Source organism: Dermacentor silvarum, chromosome 1 (assembly GCF_013339745.2).
Source record: "Dermacentor silvarum isolate Dsil-2018 chromosome 1, BIME_Dsil_1.4, whole genome shotgun sequence".
NCBI classification, from domain to species: domain Eukaryota; kingdom Metazoa; phylum Arthropoda; class Arachnida; order Ixodida; family Ixodidae; genus Dermacentor; species Dermacentor silvarum.
The window spans coordinates 78822393-78847471 of NC_051154.1; the positions used below are offsets into that span (position 1 = coordinate 78822393).

At 42.1% G+C, this 25079-nt stretch overlaps 2 protein-coding genes across 3 annotated transcripts in view; one reads left to right on the plus strand and one right to left on the minus strand.

Annotated features, from left to right (window-relative positions):
- The window catches only part of LOC119431206 (exocyst complex component 2), a 53455-nt gene extending 28706 nt beyond the window's left edge, over positions 1-24749 (plus strand). The window contains exons 14-27 of one of the 2 annotated variants that reach the window (XM_037698678.2): positions 738-776; positions 3232-3419; positions 7904-8025; positions 8116-8189; positions 9499-9582; positions 9713-9843; positions 10205-10310; positions 10372-10488; positions 12896-13037; positions 16291-16346; positions 21776-21898; positions 24263-24324; positions 24415-24474; positions 24562-24749. In XM_037698678.2, coding sequence (XP_037554606.1) covers positions 738-776; positions 3232-3419; positions 7904-8025; positions 8116-8189; positions 9499-9582; positions 9713-9843; positions 10205-10310; positions 10372-10488; positions 12896-13037; positions 16291-16346; positions 21776-21898; positions 24263-24324; positions 24415-24474; positions 24562-24649 — 1392 coding nt within the window. In that variant the 3' untranslated portion in view covers positions 24650-24749. The remainder of the gene's footprint in view (positions 1-737; positions 777-3231; positions 3420-7903; positions 8026-8115; positions 8190-9498; positions 9583-9712; positions 9844-10204; positions 10311-10371; positions 10489-12895; positions 13038-16290; positions 16347-21775; positions 21899-24262; positions 24325-24414; positions 24475-24561) is intronic. The other variant, XM_037698686.2, reaches the window with a different exon arrangement.
- Positions 18761-21464, minus strand: LOC125946638 (uncharacterized). Its single transcript, XM_049670312.1, has 2 exons — positions 21334-21464; positions 18761-20461 (listed from the first exon to the last, which is right to left on the minus strand). Exon 2 carries the CDS (start codon positions 20399-20401, stop codon positions 19331-19333), a length of 1071 nt encoding a protein of 356 aa, XP_049526269.1. The 5' UTR covers positions 20402-20461; positions 21334-21464; the 3' UTR covers positions 18761-19330.
- Positions 24750-25079: the final 330 nt, after the last annotated feature.

The following is a 25079-nucleotide window of genomic DNA, read 5'->3' on the forward strand; positions in this document are numbered from 1 at the left end:
TTACCTGCCGAAAAACAAGGCACTTTCCAGGTCTTTAGACAACATGTTGCTACAGCCACGGAGTGCCGCAAATGCCGAATGTGGCGAATTCGCGGCCAAAGTGGTAATGCAAAAATTAACCGCATTCTCAAGCTCACTACATAGCTGTTGTAATCATTGGAATGTAAACAATCTAAAGGAATTTTTGGAAGAAGGAACTGACTTTCTTTACGTTCACAAAACCTGTCAAAAAGAGTTGACGTTGCATGTGCAAGCACTTTGTCGATTGCAACTCCGAACAATAGTTGCCACCCTCCCGCTATTGCTACTAGATGGCTCCGCATGTCAGCACTGGAAAACATTGTTCATTGCGAATGCGTGACAACCGGTACTTGAGCCAGAGAATATTGCCAGGGCATAGGCTGTACCTTTTCAGCATGTAGCAAATTCGGGGCAGCCGCTGTTAAATGGTTTAAAGGTAGGCAGAAGAGGGGAGGTCAGTGTAGGCAAACTGCGGCCTTCTGCCCCTGCTAAGAAAGGCATATTGTCAAAAAGAATGAGGATATTGATTATGTGATAACAATAATATTATATATACTGTGTGCGTACTGTTATTATATAATGGTTGCCTCCAAGTAATTCATTCGATTAATTTGACAGTGCATGCTAAACCAGAAACCATTTAGTTTAATCTGCATTTCCTGTGGGATGTCCTGTGGTAGTTGCACTTGAAGTTGCTCTTTTTTTTTTTCTTGCAGAATGTTCCAGTAAACCCCAAAGATGAAAAGGATTTCAAGGTATATATAGCAATGTCCTGTTATCATTACTTCTCACAATTTCAACTGTGGAAAAAAATATTGCGAATGTGCAGCTGATAAAATTTTTGGTATTAGCAGTTGGTGTGTAGTGACTTCCCCTTTAGTTTATTTTGTACAAGTATGTGCTTATACAAGCACAATGATTGCTCAGATCTCGGCATTTCTTATACACAATGCCTGTTGCATATAATATTTGGCTTTCCAAGTCTTGACTTTACTTACATATTTAGTGTGCCTGTCTTTTTTTGCATTTCACACACAAAAAAAAAAAAAAAAAAAAAAAAAAAACATTATTGGTGCCTGTCTTGTGCACCAATGTATAGTCTCTTCAATTTGCTTGGTATGGATAGCCCTTGGATAGCTGACAAGCAGATCTTGTACTGGAAATTAGAATATGTTGTGAGTAAATTTCTCCGAATTAACTCGGTTCTTGAGGCACTTGCATGGAAGAAGCAGCTGATCCTTCTATCTGATAGAAAAAGCTAGAGGAGGTTGCAAAATCCTGATACTATCCTCAGATTGAGCTTCCATGCAAAAGAAATGTGGTGCAGCTGCTCTCGGATTGCTCAGTACAGCTGCTTGGGCAAATCGATATTAGCCCCGAGATCTTTGCGTGGTGCCCCTTCGCGTGCGACGTCAGCGGGGGGACTTCGCTGTTGCGCCACGCATGCGCTGGCTACGGGAAGGAAACTTGACGTTTTAGGTCGACCTGCCCTGCTAGGGTTTTTAAAATGCGAGTCTGCAGGTTTGTAGAAGAGTATGTGCAGAATTTTCCCGAACACTTTTCCCTGAGAAATCAAGCGAAGTCTGCGTCGTTACCACAGTTAATGTGCATTGATCCTGGTGTCTGCTAGCAATGAATGTGTACACATGCGTGCACGGCGTTGGTTTCTTTTCATTTTGGTTTTGCTTTCGTGGCACCCATGTTATGACTTGACAGCCCTTTTCTGACTGTCACAAAAGAGCGCGTAATCAGAGCGCGTGCCGCGTGTCACGCAAGCCAGTGAAAGAACACGCCGGCCCCGCGGCAACTTCAACAGAGGGGGAGAGCGCATACGCCTCAACAGCTGACGCGAACAACGGAGTCTAGGAGCATCTGCAAGTCACGCGAAGGCGAGTTGAGAGAGAGATTATTACAACCCGAGCACGTGCCAAGAGGGGGAGTCACCCCCCCACGGTCGAAGATGCGAGAATTAACTAGATTCCCAGGCTTTGGCCATGCTACGGGATCACCCCTCCAATAGGAAGGTTCGAGAACGCCTGTGGAAGCTATAAAAACACCGTGGGGGAATCAGAAGAGTGGAGACCGCTCCGGTGAAGAGATGTAACATGAAGATGGACCGTCTGCAGAAGAAGGGGATTCCCCAACAAGCTAGTCGACGAGTTCATCGAGCATCTGCATTTCCGGAAGAAGTTCCTTCTTAAAGATTTGCCTTGAGCTACGCCGAGATCGTTCGGCTCAAGACCAATTTGTACTTTACGTGTTGGACTGTTAGTGCTTGTTGTTAATTATTTCCCTGTGTTTTGTGAATACCCATCTGAATTGTATTGTGCAGTGTCTAGCCTAAGGGTGCATGCGTGTGTGTAACTGCCTTGTTTGGAAGAATACATTTTGTTGTGTTGCGACAACTCTGGGCTCTGACTTGGTCTTTGGACAGCAACCGGCGCTTGCTGGCACACCAGAGGGCCCGTTACTAATTGTCCTTGCTTTTGTGGGATTATTTTCGGAAGCTGAGAAGTTGGCTTGGGAATTTGGTCCGCCGTTTGCGCCTAGTTCACGGGGTCTGTGACACTGACCAACTACAGCATTTGGCCTTCGGCTACCATGTCTTCACTGTATGACTGTGTTTATGTCCAGTGCACGCTGCATGTTTGGTAGCCTGCTGTGTTGGTGATAGACATTTCAGTTTTGCTGCTGCTTAGCACTTTAAGCATATCATAAACGTTTGATGCCATTCACAAGAAATTAGGTGGTCGCTGCGGTGCATGAACGCATGCACTGCTTTAGCAGCATTGCCACAACATGTGGTATTCAGTGACGTTGTGGCATGAGTGCAAAATGTAGCATTAGGTGAGTACGTGATGGATCAGCAGCTTAAATGGTGCGGCATGATGCAAGCCGAAGCTGCTCAGAAAGCACAAAGAAATTGTGAGAACAGAAAATGTGTGGCTGAGTGTCAGATCCCAGGTTTACCCATCATTTACTGCGTCTTTCACTTTCAACAAAAGTTTCTACGCTTTTCGTAAAAAAAAAGTGATCTACGAGAACAGTATGTAATGAATTCATTGAATTTAGACGGTTGTTTTCAATACCACAAAAATCTTACTTTTTGTGGTGTTCTTTTCTCATTAATGTTTCTGTAATTTTCCCATCGCTAAGAACATTTTTCTGTTAATTTGTACAGCCACTGTTTAAAGTGTAAGTCTTGTGCAGGACATGCTGGGACGACTTGTAGGCAAGCTCTGCTGGGAAGTGCGTGTGGCACTACTACCAGCATCACACCGCTCATTGACTGGTGCTGGTCTGGGCGAGGAGTCTGAAGGAGCGAAGGGCATTTGGCCAGGCCACACTCAAGGTGAACGTCTGGGTCCATGGTTGCCTCAGTGTCTTCGCTGCATACGGTATGTATTGTCCAATAAAGCAATGAGCTTTCTAGCACCAAGTTCTTTCTTTTTTATTGACTTTTAGTGCACTCAAACCTCAGTATTGAGCCTAGATTTAAAGGGGCCCTGCAACACATTTTGAGGTTACCATTCTTGCTCTAGACCTTTTCTTAGCATGTCAAAGAAATAAGAACAAAATTAATTAGGACAGTTAATGCACATACATCCAAGTAATCGGTTGCAGAAGCTTCAAAATACAAGCAACATTAGAGTTATGTGACTTGAATTTTCGTGGCTCAGGATGCAACATTTTACGCTCCCATGACGTGTTAGTGCGGTGCCCTATAGCTGCAGAGCATCAGTGTTACGCAGAGGAAGTTGGCATGCCATAATTGCCAAGCCTGCTCAGCTTGTTGATGGTGTCACCATGGCTGCCGCGATAGAGTGTCATGCAGTTGGACCACAAAGGTCATAGTGTCACTTCCAGAATTACAAAAGCTTCTGCAACGCACCTGTTGGTATGTCATGTGCTCGACATGTTAATGCGTCGTTCCCATCGTCACGACACCTTGCTCGTCGCTGTGTGAGAATTAGGTGATAATTGAAATGGCTGTAAAACATAATGCCGTAGTTTTGTTTGGCAGTGTTTGCAATATCGTGCGAATGTAAATCGCACATTAGATTATTAACCAATAATGGTAGTGCCGCATGTTGACGTCACGTCCATCGCACAAAGTGCACGAAATCGCCGCATCCTGATGATGCTATCGGCGCTGCCTGACAAACTTTCTCAAGAGCATTACAGGGCCTCTTGAATGAAATCTGTAAACTAATGAACCTTTTAAATTTCCTGTTTCATTCTATTTTGATTGTGTTTTGTTACATTTTCGTAGAAAGTGTACAATATTTATATCAGTGAAACCTTAAAAAAAAATTCAATAACAGACAAGTTGTGGCACCAGAGCTCTCAAGTAGCATGCTGATCGAGTTTCATTTGGAACTGTATGAGCTCCTTTCACTATAGTCTGCGGCCTTCAAGGTCAAGTGCGCTCTTTTATGCACACAATCTCTGAGTCCATCGATGGCCTGTGTGTTGTACAATCCGAACAATAAATAGCACCTTGGCTTCGCACCAGGAAGTGAATTTGGAACCATGTGAGAGCCCAAGCATAGAGCAGTGTGCATGGGAATGTGCAAAGTGACGGGTCATGGATACAGCTGCAAGTGCCCCTGTGTACATGCACCAGTGAATCACCTCGTCCCTGCCTCCTTCTTCTTGCTTGCATTTCGTAAGCGTGTTCCTGCTTTCACCTTGCTCAGTAATTTCCTTGTGAAAGTCTGCACCCTTCTTGGGTAGACTTTTGATTGACATGTGCAAGTGATACCCATGTCTGTCAAGCTATCAGCCGGGCCATTCTGTTCATGTTGTGCCTTCTCAGATGCCCCCACAGAACAAAAAGGGTGGTGTGTTGTCGGGAGGGGCATTGGTGAGCAGGTATTTTGGACATATCAGTAAAATTCTTCTCCTCTTCTAATTTGTCTTTAAATTATTCATTTGCACAGTGAGCTGTCTTCTTTGTTCCCGTAACTAGCAATTTTAACTGTTCGTGCGTATGGTGCATAACTGTGGCATTCTTATTGCGGCTGAAGAACTGGCTCACCTCACCTTCATGCTATTGATATTTGTAAGGGAACTGTCTTGTTCCCTTACAAGGACAAGGGGCAGCCAGATCATCATACATTTTTTGGAAGAGTATCTCCTGCATTCTTGACTTGTCACTTATACCCGTGCTACACGGGCAAAGTAAAGTGCACTTTGAGAGAGTGCATTTCAGCGCGCTGAGTGTCACTTTGGCGGCGTGCTGCTACACGACAAAGAAAACTGTTCTTTCAAATTGATGGCCATGGCCATCGGGAGTCAGACGGGAAAGCATATATTTGTTAATATAAAAATGTGTGCACGAAAACAGTTTATTATTGCTAGAAACAACATTTACAATCAATCTTTACAAGCGCCGGCAACGACGGCAACTTGACCAGCAACAGTCAAAACGACTCAATCCGCCAAACAACTGCGCAGCCATTACCTGGCGTGGTCGTGAACAACCCGAGAGCGAGAGTACTTTTTTGCTGTTCTTGTTGTTTCTTTGCACTTTGGCACATTTTATTACCTTGTAACGTTAGCAATTTAAAACGATGTTGTTAAAAATTACTCCTGACTTTTCTTTTAATAATACTTTACTTATTTTTTTACTCATTGCTAACGAGGCTAGCGAAGTGAGTTTGCCGAACACACTCGCCGGCTCTCCGGCGAGTGCGCTCTGCAGTGAGTGTCACTAAGCGTTCCCGTATAGCAGCCTGCGATTGACACTATCCGCGGAGTGCACTCGCTCAAAGTGCACTTTACTTTGCCCGTGTGGCACGGGTATTAGCTTAGTTGCCTGGCATGCCGAAACTCATGTCAGGTGCTGGCCTCCAGTGTGCATTCAAGAGAGACTTAGCTCAAGGGAAGAACTGCATATCGATATGGGCCGCATGTAGGTGTCTCCTCATCTAATCTTCATTTTGTGCAGTGATAGCTAGCTGACCAAACGTGAAGCCAAGCCAAGCTGAAGTCATTGCACAGCCCCGGTAGCACCAACTGTAACAAATCACCAGTATCTCACTTATCATCATCATCATCAGCCTATTTTTATGTCTACTGCAGGACGAAGGCCTCTCCCTGCGATCTCAAATTACCCCTGTCTTGCGCTAGCTAATTCCAACTTGTGCCTGCGAATTTCCTAACTTCATCACTCCACCTAATTTTTTGCCATCCTCGACTGCGCTTCCCTTCTCTTGATATTCATTCAGTAACGCTAATGGTCCACTGGTTATCCATCCTACGCATTACATGGCCTGCCCAGCTCCACTTTTTCCGCTTAATGTCAACTAGAATATCGCTCACTTATGATTGGCTTATATTATGTCGTATGTCATACGTAGTGCAGGCAGTACAAACGGTATTTCGTGAATCTGTTTTTTTTTAGAAACATGTGCTTTAGGGGGACATGATGCAAGAAAAACGAACTTTTGAGCTTCTCGCTTGATTTTAATGAAATTTAAACAGCATGTTTACACTGATGTTATAGGTCTGTACCAAATTTTCTTGTTCTGGATCAATTTTTAGAGAAGTTATAGCTGGTAAAAGCATGGTGACTATGTTTGCTTGGAAACGCCATCTTCCAGGTATTAAATAATGGCTTGCGATATTAATGCCTTAGATTGTATCAAGAGTGCCCAGTGTATGTACCTTATTGAGTTATTTTTCTATATCCTGTTGTTTTCCAAAAACAAAACAATCCCTAAAAGAACACAAACTTTTTCCGTTTTCTATCGTGGCTCAAAGATTTAGTTTTCTTTTATTATGAAACCAGCTCATATCAAAAGATATGAGTCTGCAGTTGCATTTTTTAATAAATGTTGGCCCACTAAACAGCTTAAATGAAGTAGTAATTGAAGTTGTATAGTATTGGAAACAATCATTTTTATTTTACTCTGATATTACTGGAGAAACACAAAATGAGAGGAATGTATTTAAAGTAAGGGTGTGCAAATATTCAAAATTTGAAATATAAATCAAATTGACCTTGCTATTTGAGTCATGTTTGATTTGAGAATCCACTATTCAAAGTTGTCAAATATTTGTTCCGTTTAAATACTAAGGGACAACAACAGTTTTTGCATTTCACAGGGAAAAAGATTTATGCTAAACCAGTTAGTGAGCGAATGCATGGAAGAGATCACTTATTCACAATAGTTTCCCGTTGTTAAACAAGCATGTCTTGGCTTAGGCTGTCTAAGAAGTTGCTGTCTCTATTTAGGCTAGGCAATTTATTATTTTGGCCAGTGTTACCGAGTTCGAATTCCTTTAAAACTATGTGCATTGCTGTAGTATTGCACTTTGCTCCTTCAGAGAGCACTACACTCTACTGCGTGCATGTAGTAATGTGCTGTTTCTTTGTTTCATTACTCTCATGGTCTTTTTCAACCATATATTTAATCACCTTTCATTTGTGTTTCTCAGTTGAGCTGAAATCCAGTTGATAACGACTTTATATGTATCAAGTAAACAAAAACCTTTGTTGCTAAACAGATTACATGGAACATTCATATTTCACGTTGTTTAGAAATTGGAAATATTCTATGTATTCAATTCGATATTCGGCGGGTTTTTTTTTTTAGAATATTTGATTTGATTAGATTATTTGGCCATTCGAACATTAACTTTAAAGCTTTAGAAGTGCACCATTGGCCATTAAGCCATCATCTTCAAAATTTGCATTTTTCTAAGCAATCTGTTATCTTGCAAACTCGCTCCTCGTATATTTTTATGTTGCATGAGAAAATGCCACGGTGCATGTACAGGAAATGAGGTAAAAATGCTTTATGTGGCAATTTGTTAGCAAGTCTCCTAAAGCTCTATCCTGCAGATGTTTCATGTATTCTCTGAAAATTTTCAGAAAGTGTTATGTGTCTCTTCTGAAGCTGGAAATACCCGAGGAGCACACTGCCCAAGTTCAACAACTCATTTTCGATCTTCGTGTGCACTCGATGACCTGTCTTTTTGCGCAGGCTGCTGAAGGTAGGGGAGTGTTTTTCACGTGAATCTTACCTTATCAAGGCTAACCAAGGCTAAAAGCTCACATTGTCTTGTGTGTTCTTACTTTTTCAGATGTCCGAAATCTGCTCAAGTCTGAGGTTTGGCGGCTCGAACAGGATGATCGATGTGGAGGCACAACACAACTGGTGCGTTGTCTGCCATGTGAAAATGCCATATAATTTACGCAGCAACTCTTTACAATAATTGGAACACACCACTGTGTGCATTAAAGGCCAAGTTGTTGTTTTCATGGTAAAGAACACAAATTTACAGTGCCTTAAGTGTAAGTTGCAGATGTTCTGTTCAATCTTGACCTTCATAGAATCTATTGAATTAATTTAATAGCTGCCAAGCTTTTGCTGTGTAATGTCAGGCTTTACAACCAGTGACCATGGACAGGGAATATTGAATAAAAGTTGTGAAAAGAAACATTGCTTTACGTAAATCTTCCAGTAAAGTTTTGAGTTAAGTATGTATAATATAGGGCTTTGCTTGAACACCAAGTGCACTGAATTCACTGGCATCATAGTGGCATTCTTTATCTTATCTTTGAGAAAAGTGCAGATACCTTGAATTCTGACAGTGTATGTAGAACGACAACAGGCAAACATCACTGGCACAGCAGTCTTCAGTTTTCGGTGTGGCACAGACTCTTTTGGCTATTGCTGCTAATGTGAATCAGTAGTGATCATTTTTACTTTTCTATTGCAGTGAAGTTCTATCGTAGACTTCACTTTAGTATGAAGTAAAGGCAACTAATGTTGTTGCTTCTTCGCCACATTTATTACATCGGTAAAAAAAAGGTTTGAATGCAGCATATCACTATATAACTTCGCACAATGCTTGCCTGTTCACACTTGCTATTTAGAGCAGAGAATCCCAGCATGAATTTGCAAAAGTGTGAGCATGGCCACAGTGCCAAGCTAGCTGTCTTGTTTTACAGTTACAAAATGATGATGAGGAAATAGACTGACACGCTGTGATGTTGGTGATCTTATGCGTCCCCTTCTTATTCTTCAACTACTTCTTTTGGTACTCATCGGCGTTCGGCAGGAATAACCTTACTTTTTGTTTTACACAGTCAAAGATGTCAGATGTTTTGGTTGTGCTGTTTCATTTGTGGCAAACTTGGAAAGGAAACCAAATTTTTGTACATAGTTTCATTTATCCTTCAGTCTTGTTGAGCTCGCTTATATTTGAAGCCCTTGGTGCACATTTTATCAATATGCTTTTTAGCCATGTCGGAGTGACTCAACCAACTGCCAAATATTCTGTTAAGCACAAAGCATTCCTTAGTGTTCCTGTTTTAATGTTTCTACTCCTCTTTTCTACTGACATATATTTGGTTTTGAATTTTAAGACACCAAGAATCCCACGTTCTGTATGAGCTCTACTAATAATAGTCATCTGCATGAAGTTGTATAGCATTAGTTTATAATTGTGTGCATGTTACAGCCTCTTATGTTCGAGAACAGGGTCATTGAGACCCTTCAGCTGGTTCGTGAGAACATCCTAGTGTCTGGCCCAAAGGAAATGGAGGTGAGACTGACAAATTCATAATAATATAAAGATAAATTTCAGTTCCAGTTTCATACTATTTTCTTGCATGTGTTTGTGTTAGCTTAGATTAAAAGTATTCAGCACTTTTGACGTTGTTGCCATGTTTTAGGTATTCGAACAAATCAATGTACAAGGGGCCATCAAGCAACTTGCACAGGGTGTGCTTCTGGCCTTTGTTGAGACACTGGAAAAATGTGCCTTGAGTCCTGACCGCCTTTCACCTATTATTGACTCTATTGGGTGAGCAGACTGAATGTCTTTGCACATTTTCATGGCGCCTTTTAGATGTGCACATTTGTCTGTACTCGGTCTCATCATTGCTTCACTTTATCAGTTGGCAGGAATATAGTGTCTAGCCAAGTGACTGCACCTGAGATTTCAATCTGTCTACTATTCCAGGCTAAAGCAATGGATGGAGTGCACTTTGATATATATGCCTCATATAGTTAGTGAGAAGTGAGATGTAATTTTAGTGCAGAATTTGTCCGTTGATTAGGAATTCAGTCTTTCTTTTAGTGTAACTTGTTGTTTCAGGCATTGAGCCCACTTAATTTCAACACACAACTCAACATGCAGCCCAGGTCCATGTTTTTCTTTTCAGGAGCCCTGTTTCTCTTTCCAGGAGCCCTGTTGAAATAATTCCTCCAGGTCAAAGAGCCAAGAACTGGAAACAAAAACGGGAAGACTCATTGACAACTCCGCCATTGGTATGCTTATCGTATTTGCATCTTGAAAGTTTGTAACCATGATTGTAAATCTTTCTGACAGGAAAAGCGGCTGCTTATAGTCCTCAGCAACTGCAGTTTTACATCCCGTGTTGTGATTCCAAGGTTACAAGAGAGCTTCAAGCGACATGGTTACCCTGACATGTCCCCTGTCATAAAGGTAATTTCTTCAAAGATCCACAGTGTTTGGCATGTCGCCTGCATCTGTGTTACATTTTGCAAGCTTATTAGAAAGAACTAACCTCAACAAAATGTTGGCAGGCCTGGCAAAAATGCTGTGAGCATCATAGTGAAATATTTAGCACGTACAATTGACAAGGACACATGAATTCGTACCAACTCGCCCAACTATCAGTTCTGCTGTGAGCATCAATTTTATATTAAACACGTGTAGGCTGTTATTTGCAAAAAAGTCCGTAAATGTAAAGATACTATGCTGGCAGTGTTCAGGATGTGAGAAACGAAAATGCACATACACCCCTTTAATACATTTTGAAAGACATTCTAAGCCAATAAAGTAATTGCAAAGGCATGCCTAATGTCTTCATGTAACATGATCTAAGAACTTCATGACACAGAAGGCATGTGGTAATAACTGTGGTCACTGTGAATATAAATGCATTTAATGTAGTAGAAACAAGGCCTGGGAATCATTTACAAATTTTGACCTGATTTAGTGGAACTTTTTAATTGATTGAGTAATCAAGTAATCAAATCTGTGCAGCTTTGGAAACCAACCTTGATTGTTGTTGTTCATAGACTAAAAAAAATTATTGCAGGTCCAATGCGCACGTTGGATTCAGTGTAAAGTGATTAATTAAATGCTATGCAACTAAATGGCATGTGTACAATTGTGTTTAATTTCATCCCTATGGAAATGTGTAACCTATGCAATGTTTGTTTTTGTACCTCACATGACTAAACTTTAATCTCATACAGTGATTATGTTAATGCATTACGTCACTCACAAGCTATGCATAATGCAGAAATAAAATCTGGTAGATTCATACAGTAAGATGTCAATGCAGTGATATTGTAGCAGTCTTCAAGGACAGTACAAAACCTGGTTTATTATGGTTGAACTTGTGCCCCGGAACTGAGGGTCAAACACTATTGCACAATTGGCAACTGGATCTTCTGCATACGACAGCCTCTCATCATCGAATACCCTTGTCTTGTGGCCCCGAGGATCAGGAGACACACCATAACTTATTATTAAATGTGGTGCGCGAGTGCTATCTCTAAGATGGCACTGGGGTGCAAGTCACAATTGACTATTTGAAGTTGTTGAATATTCATTTCCGTTCAAACATTACTATAAAGTATAACTACAGTTGCTGCAGTTTACAGGAAGAAAGATCAATGTAAGTGGAGTCTCTTCTGAATAATTCTGCTGCACAAGAACCGCAGTTGCTGCGCAGATGCACCAGTTTTTGAGCAAATGCATGAAGATCACTTCTGCACAATAGTTTTCAGTCGTTATATATCTCCCCTTAGACAGCCTACAGCTTTGTTGTCTCTTAAGCAAAGCAATATATTATTTGTCCAATTTCACCATATTTGGATTCCTTTAAAATGTGCAGTGCTCCAGCATTACACCTAGCTAGCTCCTTCAGCAAACAGAGCAGTACTATGTGCATGTGGTGATGTGTTGTTCCTTTGTTTCATTACTGTCATTGTTATGGTGCATGAGATATGATCACCTTTCAGTTGTTTCTCAATTACAAGCTTCTGAGTTGACTTGACCTACAAACGTTACTGGTAATACATGTATCAAATAATGTAAATGAGCCTTTTTTGGCTGATTGACTCGCATGCAACCGTTATATTTCACTTTGCTTTTGAAATCGGAAATATCTTCGTATTCCTTTCAGTTCAAAAATTATGCATTTCGAACTCCCCTAGTCTGATACATTATATGTGTACTTACTTTTTATGTTCTGATTGAATGGTTTATTATGCAGAAAACAAGTGTGCTCACTGGTACTACTTTGCAGCTCAATTCCATGCTATATAAACTGGTTAGCTGTGGCCTACTTGCCAAGACAGCACCGGGGGCGCAAAATTTGGGATAGTAGGCAGGAAAGCTTCACTTTTAAAACATGCTATTTGAGTGGACAGTTAATTGCCAGCAGCACATTGCTTGAGTGGACATATATCAAGCAAATCCAATTCACTTAGATGAAATCACAAATCTAGCTGCATTTAGGGCCTTGCTAACATTAAGTAACATTTGTCTCACTAACATTAAGTGCACCGTGCATGAGTGGCTCTTGTCCTGACACCCGTGAGATATGCACGCAGGCGCCGCCTTAGTCAGAATATTGTCGCTCGCTCTATTCTTCCCTTCCTTGCTGTCGAACAAGTGAAGCGGGGACACCAGCTTCGATGCTTGCCTGATTTTGTTCATGTGATCTCACCCGACTGATAATGCTGAAAGCATAAATTGATTAAGTTGAATGTTTATCAATCAATCCCCCAGGCCTAGTAGAAACATTAATGCATGTGTTTAGAGCTAACATTCATTTACTACTCTCACTTTTTCTCAATGTTGCAATGCATTTCAGATAGCCCAGTCCAGGCTAATGGACCTTGACAACAAGCTGTTTCAAAAGCTTCTTGAAGCCAAATGTGACCCTGTTGTGGGGGCCATAGAACCCAGTATGTATGCTGGTGCCTTCGATTGGAAGCGGTGTCCTGAACCTATGGGTCTGTATGAGTCCTTTCTGAAAGCAGTTGCAGTGTCATGATCATTTAAAATCAGATTTATGTACTGTAGTACACTTTCACAAGGTCATGCCTAACCAATCTACGTAACTGTTGTCAAACATTTGGTAAAAGCCATTTTACACAATTTGTACCTTTTTCTCCTAAAATCTGCTACTCTTTGTTGAGGCACAATACACCTCAACAGCGAGCATCAGTGAGAACATTAGTGCTCGAACATACAAAATTGTTCTTGAAGCTTTGCTTTAAGTTGATAATTTTGTAGGACTGTTTATATTAAGAGATGAGCCTTTTTTTATGCAGTTATTTACTTGGGGTTAAATGTGCCCTTTCTCTTGTTTTTCAGGGAGCTAAAGTTAAACCTGGATATAACGAAATTGACAAATTCCCGAAAAACTTCATTATAACGAGGATTTCGTTATATGCAGGTTCGGCGCAAAAATTAAAAAAAGAAATGCTTACCGTATTTACTCGATTCTAACGCGCCCTCGATTGTAGCGCGCGCCCGTTTTCCGTTTTCGTCAAATCACTCACCCATGGAATGTCACACCAGGAACTGGATGCGTGGACGCGTGTCATTTCGCACAAGCGTGAGGCGTCAGAAATGAAGAGTGAGCGACACGATGGCGTCGTAGCGTCGTATAGTGTCACCTAGTGTCAGGTTAGTGAAGTGAAGCTCAGAGACTTGCGCAGTAACCAAAGAGTGGCGCTGCCAGTGCGTTGAAAAAAAAAAAAACTTTTTTTTTCCTTCGGCAACATCAACTGGAAAAGGAGAGTGCCGGCTTGGGCAGGCTAGGCCAGCTGCAGCAAGCGGTGGGATCAGGTTTGAATTAAGGGAGGGGGAAAGGTCACGCTGGGTCGAGGGATGCAGGCCCGCCTCGCGCACGCTCGCACACACACACACATGCGCTCGAGCACGCCAAGCGCGCCGCCGCCGCTTTGCATTCCGTTGCAGCGGAGAAGGTGCTTCCGGTTGCTGCTCGTGCAAAAATGACTAAATTTGGGGTGAAATCTCTAGGTTGTCGGCAGGAAAAATTCGTTATTTCGAGGGGGTCTCCCGCTGCCACTTCGTTACATAGAGGTCTCAAATACATGTGCTTCTATGGAGTAACGGCGGGGAATAGAAAAACTTTGTTATATCCAGGAATTCGTTATATGGAGGTTCGTTATAATCAGGTTTTACTGCGTAATGAGTTTGTGGCTTTTGTGCAATATTAGATACAATACAGACATAAATGCACTAATGTGCTATCTGCTTATCTCACTGCTGTTTGTTATCTGGTCTATCTTTACTCAATATGCCTGCACATTGATTCATCAGCACTAGCTCTACATGAGTAGTCATAAAAAAAAAATCATTTTCTTCATTCCCCACTTCATGAGATTTGTTTTTACAGTACAATATTTGCAGCTCATAAAAGGAGGGCCCACTCATTCATAACAGGCACGTTTACCACCTATGCACCTGCTGTACTGCGATGCTAGACACTGGCATCCCAATTGCTGGGAACACATGCTTCGAACAATGAATCATTTCCTCCTAGCACTTGCTGCTTCAGCTGGTGTTGATGATGAATAAAATGTTTCATAAAATATGAATGAGATACCAGTGCCCTTGCGGCTGAATTAGTTAAGTGTTGCTCTTAGAATTCGGCTTTAGTGAAACATTTTTGCAAACATAGCTGCTGCCTAGGAAGGCTTCAATGCACGGACAAGATCCATGCAACAGCAATAATCAAATAATTTTAGCTCTGCCTCTTCTAACTGGAAAAATGGGGAAGAGCAGCATGCAGGGTATATTTTTTTGATGCCCTGCAGAAACCTGTGCTACTAGAATCATTGGCACAGAAACTCAACTATAAAGTAGAACTTTACAGAGGATCAACGTATGATCACATTTTTATAGTAAACTAATCCTAGAGAATCAAAATATGTATCATAGTATGGCTCCATTGAAATTGGAGTCTTCAGGAAAACCACATCTTTACATATGCAGACCTATATGAAAGAGTGGCTTGCCTTGATATTTGTGTGTTTATGACTCGGCTTTCGTTTGTAACATCAAGAGCATGGTTTGTGAACAAAGGATCCATGAACTTCTTGCATATTATTTCAGCTACCAATGTTCTACAATTGTTGTCCTTGTTTTGTCAAATTAGGCACTGGGTGTACAAGAGCATTTCAAGTTTTTTTTTTTTTTAGAGATTTCAAGATGTATACCAAATATCTGCCAGCATACAAAATTATCAGTACTATGTTGCAGATCCTGGTACTGCCCAACATAATGATCAGTTCAGGGAAAGTATACAGTTTCAAAGTTTCGAATACATTGAACTCTCATTAAGAGGAACTCGGTTAAGCCGAATTCTCGCATATAATGAACAACATGGTAATGTTTGTTTGGTTTTCCATAGATTCAATGTAAAAAAAAAAAATCCACGCCTCAGATGTATTCTTCGTTTATGACAAACATTCGGAGTGACCGCCACCGCTACCGCTACCGATCCTGGAGGCTAGGGTGCCTTGACGTGCAGTATTACTTAGATGATGACGCAGATGAGGCAAGCTTGCTGTCTACGCTGGGCAGTAATGGTATTCTTGTAGACATGAGCACCTACATCAGTGTCGACGAAGATGTGCCAGTGTGCAGAGAGGACATGGGAGACACTCATTAAAGAGGTCCTTGAGGTGCCTTTAGAGGATAATTCCGACAACGCTAGCTGGGAGCCTGCACCGATGACCTGTGAGGCGGCAGATGCCTGCTTGAACTCCCTAGTGAACGTTTTCCAGCAACACGAACACACAGAACGACAGAAGGATTTTTAAGGTCATTAGGTGAGATGACGTCGTTTGTGGCTGCTTGCCGATTTGCACAGAAGTGGCAAACATACATCACGGACTGGATGAAGCCAAGCAAGAGTACCACTTGAAGACAGTTTTCTATTAAGTTCAGCTAAATAAATGCTTTTTCTGTCATTTTTCTCCCGTTGTAAGTCTACTTCATTTACCATTTGAAGTAAGATGGTGTTAGTCTCTTAAGACGAACTTCTGATAAGACGAGCAAATTTTCAGGGTCCCTTCGAGTTCGTCTTAAAGGGAGTCTACTGTATAGGTGTTTATTATTGAAATGCAGTTTGAGGTATAACATCAGCACTTCTGACAGAGGTGGCAGTCACCTGTGTGCACAGTTATAATGCCTTTTATTTATTGTCTGATTTTTATTTTTTTTCTACAGGAGTTAGTCCGTACATCAAAGAGGTTCTGATGAACTTGATTGAGGTTCATGCAGAGGTAAGCATATGCACACGTTTTTCTCTTATATCACAGTGGTCTCTTCCATGTAAAGCTTCGAAAGAAATCTCAGATAATTTGCAAATAACAACTTTCGCTAAGGCATGTTAGGCTAAGTTGAGGGTTGGTGACTTCAGGCACGTAGACATTAAAGCTATATAAACAAAATGCCTGCCTTTGTGGCTCTTGCTTGTTGCTCAAGATGCTTCATGCACTTTCATCCAACTCCTTTTTTTTTTAAAAAAAAGGAAGAAAAGTGCATTCTACAGGAGTGAAGCATATGCTGTACTCACTGCAGTGGCTCAGTATCTGTGGCATCATGCTTTCGTCACTTTTCTTTTTCTGGTATAATTACTGTGAAATTGCTACTTTTTGCAAGATGTTCAGACGAACAAGGATATAACATGTAACCTTTGCTTGTACTGAACAGTGTCCATTGTAGGTATACATACCTGCCAACTCTTCCAAATTTTCCGTAAAGTGTACGAATTTGCACATGTCTTACGATTTTACAGAAAGTGGTTATATCCGCGAAATATTTAAAAAAAAATTCCTAATAAAGTCGCACCGTTGCTGCAGTGCAGGGGTGCCACTTACATAGGGGCGCATAGAGATGGGGGTGTGCGCCGTAACTTTTATTGTCTGCAGAGTAAGGAAATTTTTCACTCCGTGACGTTGCCTTCGTCATTGGGTCGTTGGACGACCTGACGACTGGCCGGAAATCACTGGTTGTCGTTACTCTCAACATAGAGCCCCACCTGTACGTAAGTGGCGCCCCCCAGAGACGACGGCGATTTCGGGTCGATGCGGCAAGCACAGTTTCTGTATTGGAGGCTGTGGCTTGTCGTCTCGCCTATCACCTTCGCTAGGCTTTTTTCGCGAGTATGACCTGTTTTGTGGGCCTCGCGTTTTTTTTTTTTTTTTTTTGTGCGACGTGTTGCTGCATCAGGCGCAGTGTGACTCCGACACTCCGGTGTTTCGTAGCTGTAGCGGCTGCGAAGTGTGATGGCGTGCTCGAAGTCTCGTCAGTACTAGACTCTATCAGTACTTCCAAGTGCGTTTGAAGTCGTACTCCTCCGCAGAAATCCCGTGCCTCCCCAACACCACCTAGAACTAGAGAAGGCCTGTACAGGGCTCCGTGATGTCGTCGCAGTGAGATCAGCCTAAAAGCTGGCCTCCCCTGATACTTCCAAGGTTTTTCATTCCAACATGCAGTTTTTGCCCACATCTTTTTTTTCCCCTTGCGACTTTGATGATATAGAAAATAATTGTACTGCCGGATATTTTCAGGATGCTTAAAAAACGTAGGCTTAAAATAATTCACCAGGCTCTTCACAGCCGAGCACATGAAATTTATAACAATGCACAGCTATAAATTTTCTTTTGACACATATTTATTCATGACGCATAATAAATCATGCAGGCAGAAAAATCCTTCAGAAAAATGATTATGCTAAAAGAGTTTTCAGCTTCCGTTTCGAAGCCTTGCTTTCAGTCGGTTTGTCTTCATCTTTGTTACGCTTTGCAGTCTTGCTTTCAGCCAGCTTGTTATTCTGAACTTTACACAGATTGTTGAGCAGTGTGTTAGCAGCAGCACTCAGAACATAGTTTAGCACTATTTCAGGTGAGTGCTCATCATCGCAGAAGTCCAAGTCTTCATTACAGTCAATTAGGGAAGTTGTGAGACTGACAAGCACTTCTTTTTGTTTTGCACAAGCAAAAAATTTCGATGCATACTTCGCAATTCTTAGCTTATCAAGGGCAATTTGCATCGTTAGCACAGCATGCACAACTACCGCCCGCGGAAATTTCAGTCCACCTCGTGTTGCATTTGCAATCAACACATCATCTTCCAGTTCTATACTCCGATTGTCAATAATCAAGTTTTCTTGGCATGACGAACAGACAAGTTTTTTCACTGCAGCGTGTGCACAATATCCAGCTACATATGTGATAGCTGGTAGCATTGCCTCCTTCTGCTTCACATCATCATCGGTCAGTGTAACATCACAATGTTTGACGACGACTTGTACGTCCGTGGTGGGAAGACAAGGTGCAGTGGCATCCAAGTTGGGAAGATCAAGTAGTTTCTGGAGTCTTAGCTTCTGCTCAGATTCATAAATCTGACGTATTGAAACATGATATTGGGCACCAGGCAGCTGTCTATATCGGCCAAAGCGGTCCTCCAAGCTGTCAGTTTGAAACTTCCCTAATAAAACACACCTGAACCCAAGCTCTTCAATGCAATATGCTGACACCTCAATAAGAGCATGTGAGGTATGACGCAGTGCTGTGTGTGTTTCACGAGTTAACTGGCCAGCATCATGTTTAAAACTCTGCCATTAGTCCAACCAATCTACAATCTTGTTAGGTAGTCAATCTGGCGGCATTTTAGTGCACTTATCGGTTCTTGAAAAGGGTCTCTCAGGCGCTGGCCCTTCAATGGTGTCTTGACATTGACTATGTTCCACCATGTCAGAACAATGTTAATAAATTCCAATTTACCATTTGCATGATCAAGTGCCACTTTGGTGCTCCTTAGTGCTGCAACAGCGGAACTGTTGAATATCCTGAGTGTGAGCTTGACATTCTGTCGCTCCAGATTGGATGGATTCAGAGCTTTAAAAGACAAAGTTGGAGCAAGCCGCAAAAGCTCATTTTTTTCTCCCTCATGCAACTTGCATAGCGTATTAAAGGAGGCTGTCAGTACAGATGGTTTTTCCGTGAGGGAACCGAAACCAGGAAAGAAGATGCATCTTCCACAATTACGTTGGTTCAGCCAGTTATTTCGGATGCACTTAAGGATATGCACGGTATCCAGGATGAAAAACAAGGGCCTTGATGAGTCCGAGGGGTGCCTGTAAACAATGCTCAACTTGGGAGGATCGGCAAAAAACGACATTGTCTTTCGGTTGATCGAGTTGTTATCAGACACCACTGCAACTACTCGTATGCCAATGTCTTCTAGTTGCCTGATCAGCAGATCAAGAAAATGATGCAGTTGCTTTGCTTCTATCTTTGCCACTGGAACTATGTGCACAACATCCTTGTTCGATGATAACAAGCTTTGCATCATAAAAACGTATGCTGTTTTTTGCTGCATTCTCACTGTTTGTCGCTGAACCTGTCACATATCCACCCTTGTATTGAAAGGATGCCTGCAGGTGGATCTCGTCCATCATAAGCGTGACAAAGCGCTCATGGTCTTTTAGTGTTGACGCCAGCCTCCTTGCATATGAGAGGAAAGCATCATCTTGTTGCTCCCTGGATGGGCTAGCATTGTAAGAAGCACAAATGTGCCTTATTGTTTGGGGATGTGGAAGCTTCAGTTTTGCTGTACTTGCATGTGGCGATATAGTGTACACAAGGCTGTAGACCACGAGAAAGTCGGCTGGGTAAATTGATGCCTTGGTGAGGAGAACTTGAAGCTGCTGTGTCACAAATTTGACAACTTGCACTTGCCACTCATGTGGAAGAGCTGATGATGATAGTTGCTCCAGGAGTGCCACATTACGCTTCAGCAGAATCTCTAACTGAAGTTCATTCTTTGAAGAATCCTTCATGACATCTTCCACGTCGCACAAAACTTTCTGAAGCACTCTGAAGTCAGAGATCCTCGAGGGAAGCACAGATGAACCTAGGTTTTCCAATCTCGTTTCACCGGTATACACCGCCAAAGAAAGGTCCGAGAACACTGTCACCGCACAATGCACAACTGGCGCTTCTTGGTTGTGGAAGTTGAGAAAAAGTACTTGTGTTTGAGTGACGACCTTGCTCCAGAAGTCAGTAAGAGAGAGACCACCTATTGCTTTCAATAGGTCTCCGAAACTGGCGATGGCATTCTTCTTTTCTTCTGCTTCGTTATACTGCACTGATAATTTTATAGTTTCCTGTAATGCCTCTACATCAAGACGAGCGCGCTTTTCTTCGGGGCTCTCACGTGCTTTAGTTGCTTGTCGAGACAAGTAGGCAGGGCAATTGGGAAAGATGCTTGGGATTTCAGAAGGCTTCAATCGCCTTAGTTTGAGGGGTACTTCAATTACTTTTCCAGTCATGTTGTCGGTATAGCTCGCCGAGTCCACGAAGTCATTTTCATGGAAGTGGTGCTCACAGACCTGCAATGCAAGCACAAGGACAAAGTATAAGACGAAAGTGACGTTTTACAGAATTATAAGATCCTATACTCGCGGACAACTTTGTGGCAATAAAGGGAAAGCTACGGAGGCAAAGCGCGCACAAGTGAGAGCGCTTCTGAAAAGAATCCCGCGTTTTAATCCACGTTGGCTTAGACTGAGAAAGAGAAAACAAACTGCTTATTAGCCACAGTTAAATAAGGCAGAACACACCACTGAGTGTAAAAGTTCACTTATTTTGCGGCTTCCGCATCTGGGCAAATGCGAAACAGACGCAGTGGAAGCTGCGTCGATTCAGCATCTGTTCAGAGCAACCAAAACCACTGTCAAACGCTGCCGCATCCACGCGCCCGTAGCTTTTCCTTCATTGCCACAGAAAGTTGTCCGCGAGTAGAGCAAGCCGCTTGTACAGACTAAGGCAGTTGTTGCTTTATATCTCTGCTTCAGTACGGCAACCACGACACAGCCATGAAGAACGCTGTGCGAATCTCGATTTGGGATGTTATGCCGCGAGCCATCGTTAATTCTGCACTTGGATACATGGCGGACGCTTCACATGTATCGTAACTACGCCCTGTACAGCGTCTGTTCGATGTAGTCAATTTCACTGTCGAACACATGGCGCGAAATAAATTTATGATTAGACAGACGCGCAACTGAGGCCTATGCATTGCATTATACACTTAAAAGCACGAACACATAACAAAATTACACTGAAACAGTATCTGTTCAGTTTTCATTCCTTGAAGTGTATAGCGCGTCGTAAGAGATACAAGTATCACGCAATACAATCAACCAAACCTTGCTCTCACGAGAAGTACGACCGCGAAAAGCAAAAGGGAACATGTGCTTACCACTGTGTACTTCGTAGGTACGAAGTTTTCCCGTCGCACAGCCTTCGTCCACGTTGCATATTGAGCGGAGTCCGACGGAAACTGGTACACGCGCTCTGCGTTCTGCGTGCGCTGTGCCAACACCACCTAGCGCCGCCGCTGTCGCCGAAATCCCGGAGATCTCACAGTCGCCGTAATCCCGGAGATCTCACAGTGGTGACGGAAGCGCTGTGGAGAGAAGAACTTGCGCAGGCCTTCTCCTAGTCTAGGTGGTGTTGGCCCCCCCCCCCCGGTCGCGAGTTTACGAATTTGAAAGCCTTGAGGTTGGCAGGTATGGGTATAACATGGGCATAAGCATGCAAAAATTACCTCACTTTTTTTTTACATTATTTGAGACTGGATGCACATGCAGAAAACCAGATGGTAGGAGGTACTACTAGGAGACTTCTCACTTCCAACGCAGGTGTACACTATTTCACCACCACTGGTTGGCCGCATTATGACACCTTTGGCGCAGTGTGTGGCAGAAGAAATAGCTCGTATTTATGAGTGCACGGAGAAGTTTACCAAATACGGAAACATGCAGGTATGGTGTTCTACTTTTGTTGTACCATTGTAAAGCGATGTAGGTAGCATCAAATTATCCACTTCCTATTATGGAGAATGTAGCCTTGTGGCATCAGTAGAAAGAAAATAAGCATGAAACTTTAACTCCGCACTTTGCAGTCTGCATAGGTTCGAGGCGGGCAGACACTAGTTACGGCATTGAAAACAAGTTCCTTTATAGATTGATAATTTGAATAACGTTTCTAAAATTAAGGAACCACCTCTGCCTGATATTGTTCATGCTAGAGTTGTTCCTTATGCCATTTGCTTTAATGATTTGCCATGCTAGTGGTTTCTAGCAGTTTTAAATGATAAACTTGAACACTGCTCACTGGTCAATTACCTATACAGTTGCAATGCCTGCAGCCTTTCCTTTCTCGCTTCTCTATGAGTACTATAAGTTAATACTACTGCAAGTGCAAATTATAGGTTGGTAGCAAAAAATCAGAGGGCAACCCTTGCACACAACACTAGTTACAAATCCTTTGCACGGTTGCATGGCAAATTAAATACTTATTGTCATGCCATGTGCTCAACTATAGTCTTTGTATAAGTCACTTTAATGCTTGTCATTTTCTTTCCCCCACAATTCATTCTCCTCAGTTTCATCTGATGTGTTCAAAATGCAGGACCACAATGTTATAAGGTCAATTTAGCAAAATTATTTTATATGCCAACCATAGAGTTTCTCACCATATTCTCTAAAGGGAAATCTGGCACTGCTGTGCTGTGATATGCATGGGAATGCCGGTATATTGTGACTTCGCATTGGCGTCGTTCTCAGAGAGCCAGGACACCTTGAAGACGCACCTGGCTAGCACCGTTCTGTCTGTCATAGTGATTCATTTCCTGCTAAAACAGGACGTAAAAAACTGCTTTAGCTTTATTATTACACAAAAACATGTTTTGTTTAATTCTGAGGACGTACTATTGGATGAACAATTCTATGAAACGTTAAAAGTATCAGCTGGCCGCTAAAGTTGGAGGGCCGACGACAAGATTCTCGCTCGCTTTGGAACAACTTGTCGTCTGTTCTTGCTTTTCTTCGCTTGATGCTGCATTGTAGGTGAGTAAACTTTTTTGAGAGATGTAATATGGGTGAATGAAAGCCTTTTATGTAGATTTTATTTTAAGAACGCGTTATTTGTCTAGCCATATCCACGTTTTAGACGACGCCTCGTACAACACCAGCCAACACAAGCCTCGCAGACACATATCCCGTCATTCCCATGAGGGCACGGCAGCCCTTTAAGAAACTCGCATAGACGGTGGTGCCAGTTTACCCTCTAGGTGTTATAGTGAGAAACTCTATGATCCCGTCATTCCCACGACGGCACAGTGCCCTTTAAGAAACTCGCATAGCACGGTGGCGCCAGATTACCCTCTAGCTGTTATAGTAAGAAACTCTATGGTGCCAACAATCCAGTGTTCTTCCTCTGTCAGCCAGTTTATGTCTCTGAAGCCTGGCCTATCCTTTAGCAACATTTACTGCGAATAGTGGTTATGAACTAGGAAATGCACTGATCATGTTTGTTCATATGTGTGTCACACTTTGCTTCAAGCAGGGCACAACCTAACGTAAAGAAAGGTATCCGAGCAGGTGGAGCTGGAATCGAACTGACGACTGTATGTTTTCAAGCCAGGTGTTCTAACCATTATGCCATAGCTGCTTCGCGCTAGTGAACAAATATTTGAATTGTTATATTGTCCTCCCATATTGGAAAATTGGATGAGCAAAATTAGGTTTGTCTAAAATGAATATTGTCGTGAAGTTAACATTGAGCATCTGGAGCATGTATTTGCACCACCTCATGCAGCGCAAGCTAACTGGGCACATCTTGCATGTTCTGCAAGCCAATGGATAGTACTGCAGACAGCACATGTTTGTTGCTGCATGCAAGCTGCAGGGTAGGCAATACTAGAATCACCTTCCACAATGGTGCCTCCTTTGGAAGCGGTGCACAAACAGCATCTGCTTTCAACAAGCATAATGCACCTTGTATGTGGGCAGTGGGGCAGCTACTTCAGAGCTTCGCCTTTATTAGATCCTAAATGTTGTTCTGGAGTTTCCAGAGGTTCTTCCAGTGGAACTGAAGTTTTATCATTGTATTCTAAGAGTACCAGGGCATGATTCTCGATATCCTGTGGTATGGTCTCTAAACATATCAAGAAGTTGAAGACTCAAAACTGCTGTTAATTGAGTTTAGAAAATGAATCATTGGAGTATGGTCCTTCTTTAGTGGTTGCAACTGACTCCTCAAGCTACAACCTCAAGTCTGAGTGAGCTGAAAAATTTCCAGGCAATTCTCGTAGCAGCATTTTTTTATGAGTACATCTCTTTCAGGCTACTCTCGATCTTCGAGCACTTGAGGAAGCTGTGGATTTCTACAGAAACCAAAGTACAGGGTATGGTTATAAAGTTTTTTTTTTTTTTGACTTTTTGCTTTAGTCTTTAATGCTGTAGCAGCAATATACTTATTTTTTACGCACTTCCAGAAATTATTTTATGATATGTAGAAACAAGTTGGATCCTTTTGGTAACACGAAAGAAAAGGAGTAAGTGTGAGCTTATCTTGTGGAAACAATATATATGTCTTTTGGTGAGGTGGTGTTGAAAGGTTGCCTTTTTCTGACCATTCACAGGTTAGTGGACGAACTGCTCGAAAAATTTCGGGCACAAATGAGGCTTCAGTTGCTCTGCTTCAAAGAAGATGTTGTGGTCAGCGTGTGACAGATGCCACTGCCATAATTATTTATTTCTTTATTATCGGCAATCACTGGAAGGCCCTAATCAAAGATGTTTTATTCATAACTTGTGTGATCATGCAAGTACCTAGCGACGCAGACACAAATAAAGTATTTTGAGTAATGTGTAAGCTCAGTTTTTGTGTGTGATTTGCTTTGTTGATAACCTGATCTGAACACTAGCTTGTGTGTTCGTGCACATTCTTCATTTCTACAAGAAGTCATTTTGATAACCTGGGCCTGGATAATGTAAAGATTATACTTCAGTGCTATTATTTTTCATGCTTTTTCAATGGTCCGAGCAGCTCTCTGCCTACGTTATCAGCTGAATCAGTAGGTCAAGATATGTGGATGATAAAAAAGAAATGGAATCGAGCAAAAGGAATCCTTGCATGGTATTGGCCATGATGTGTGTA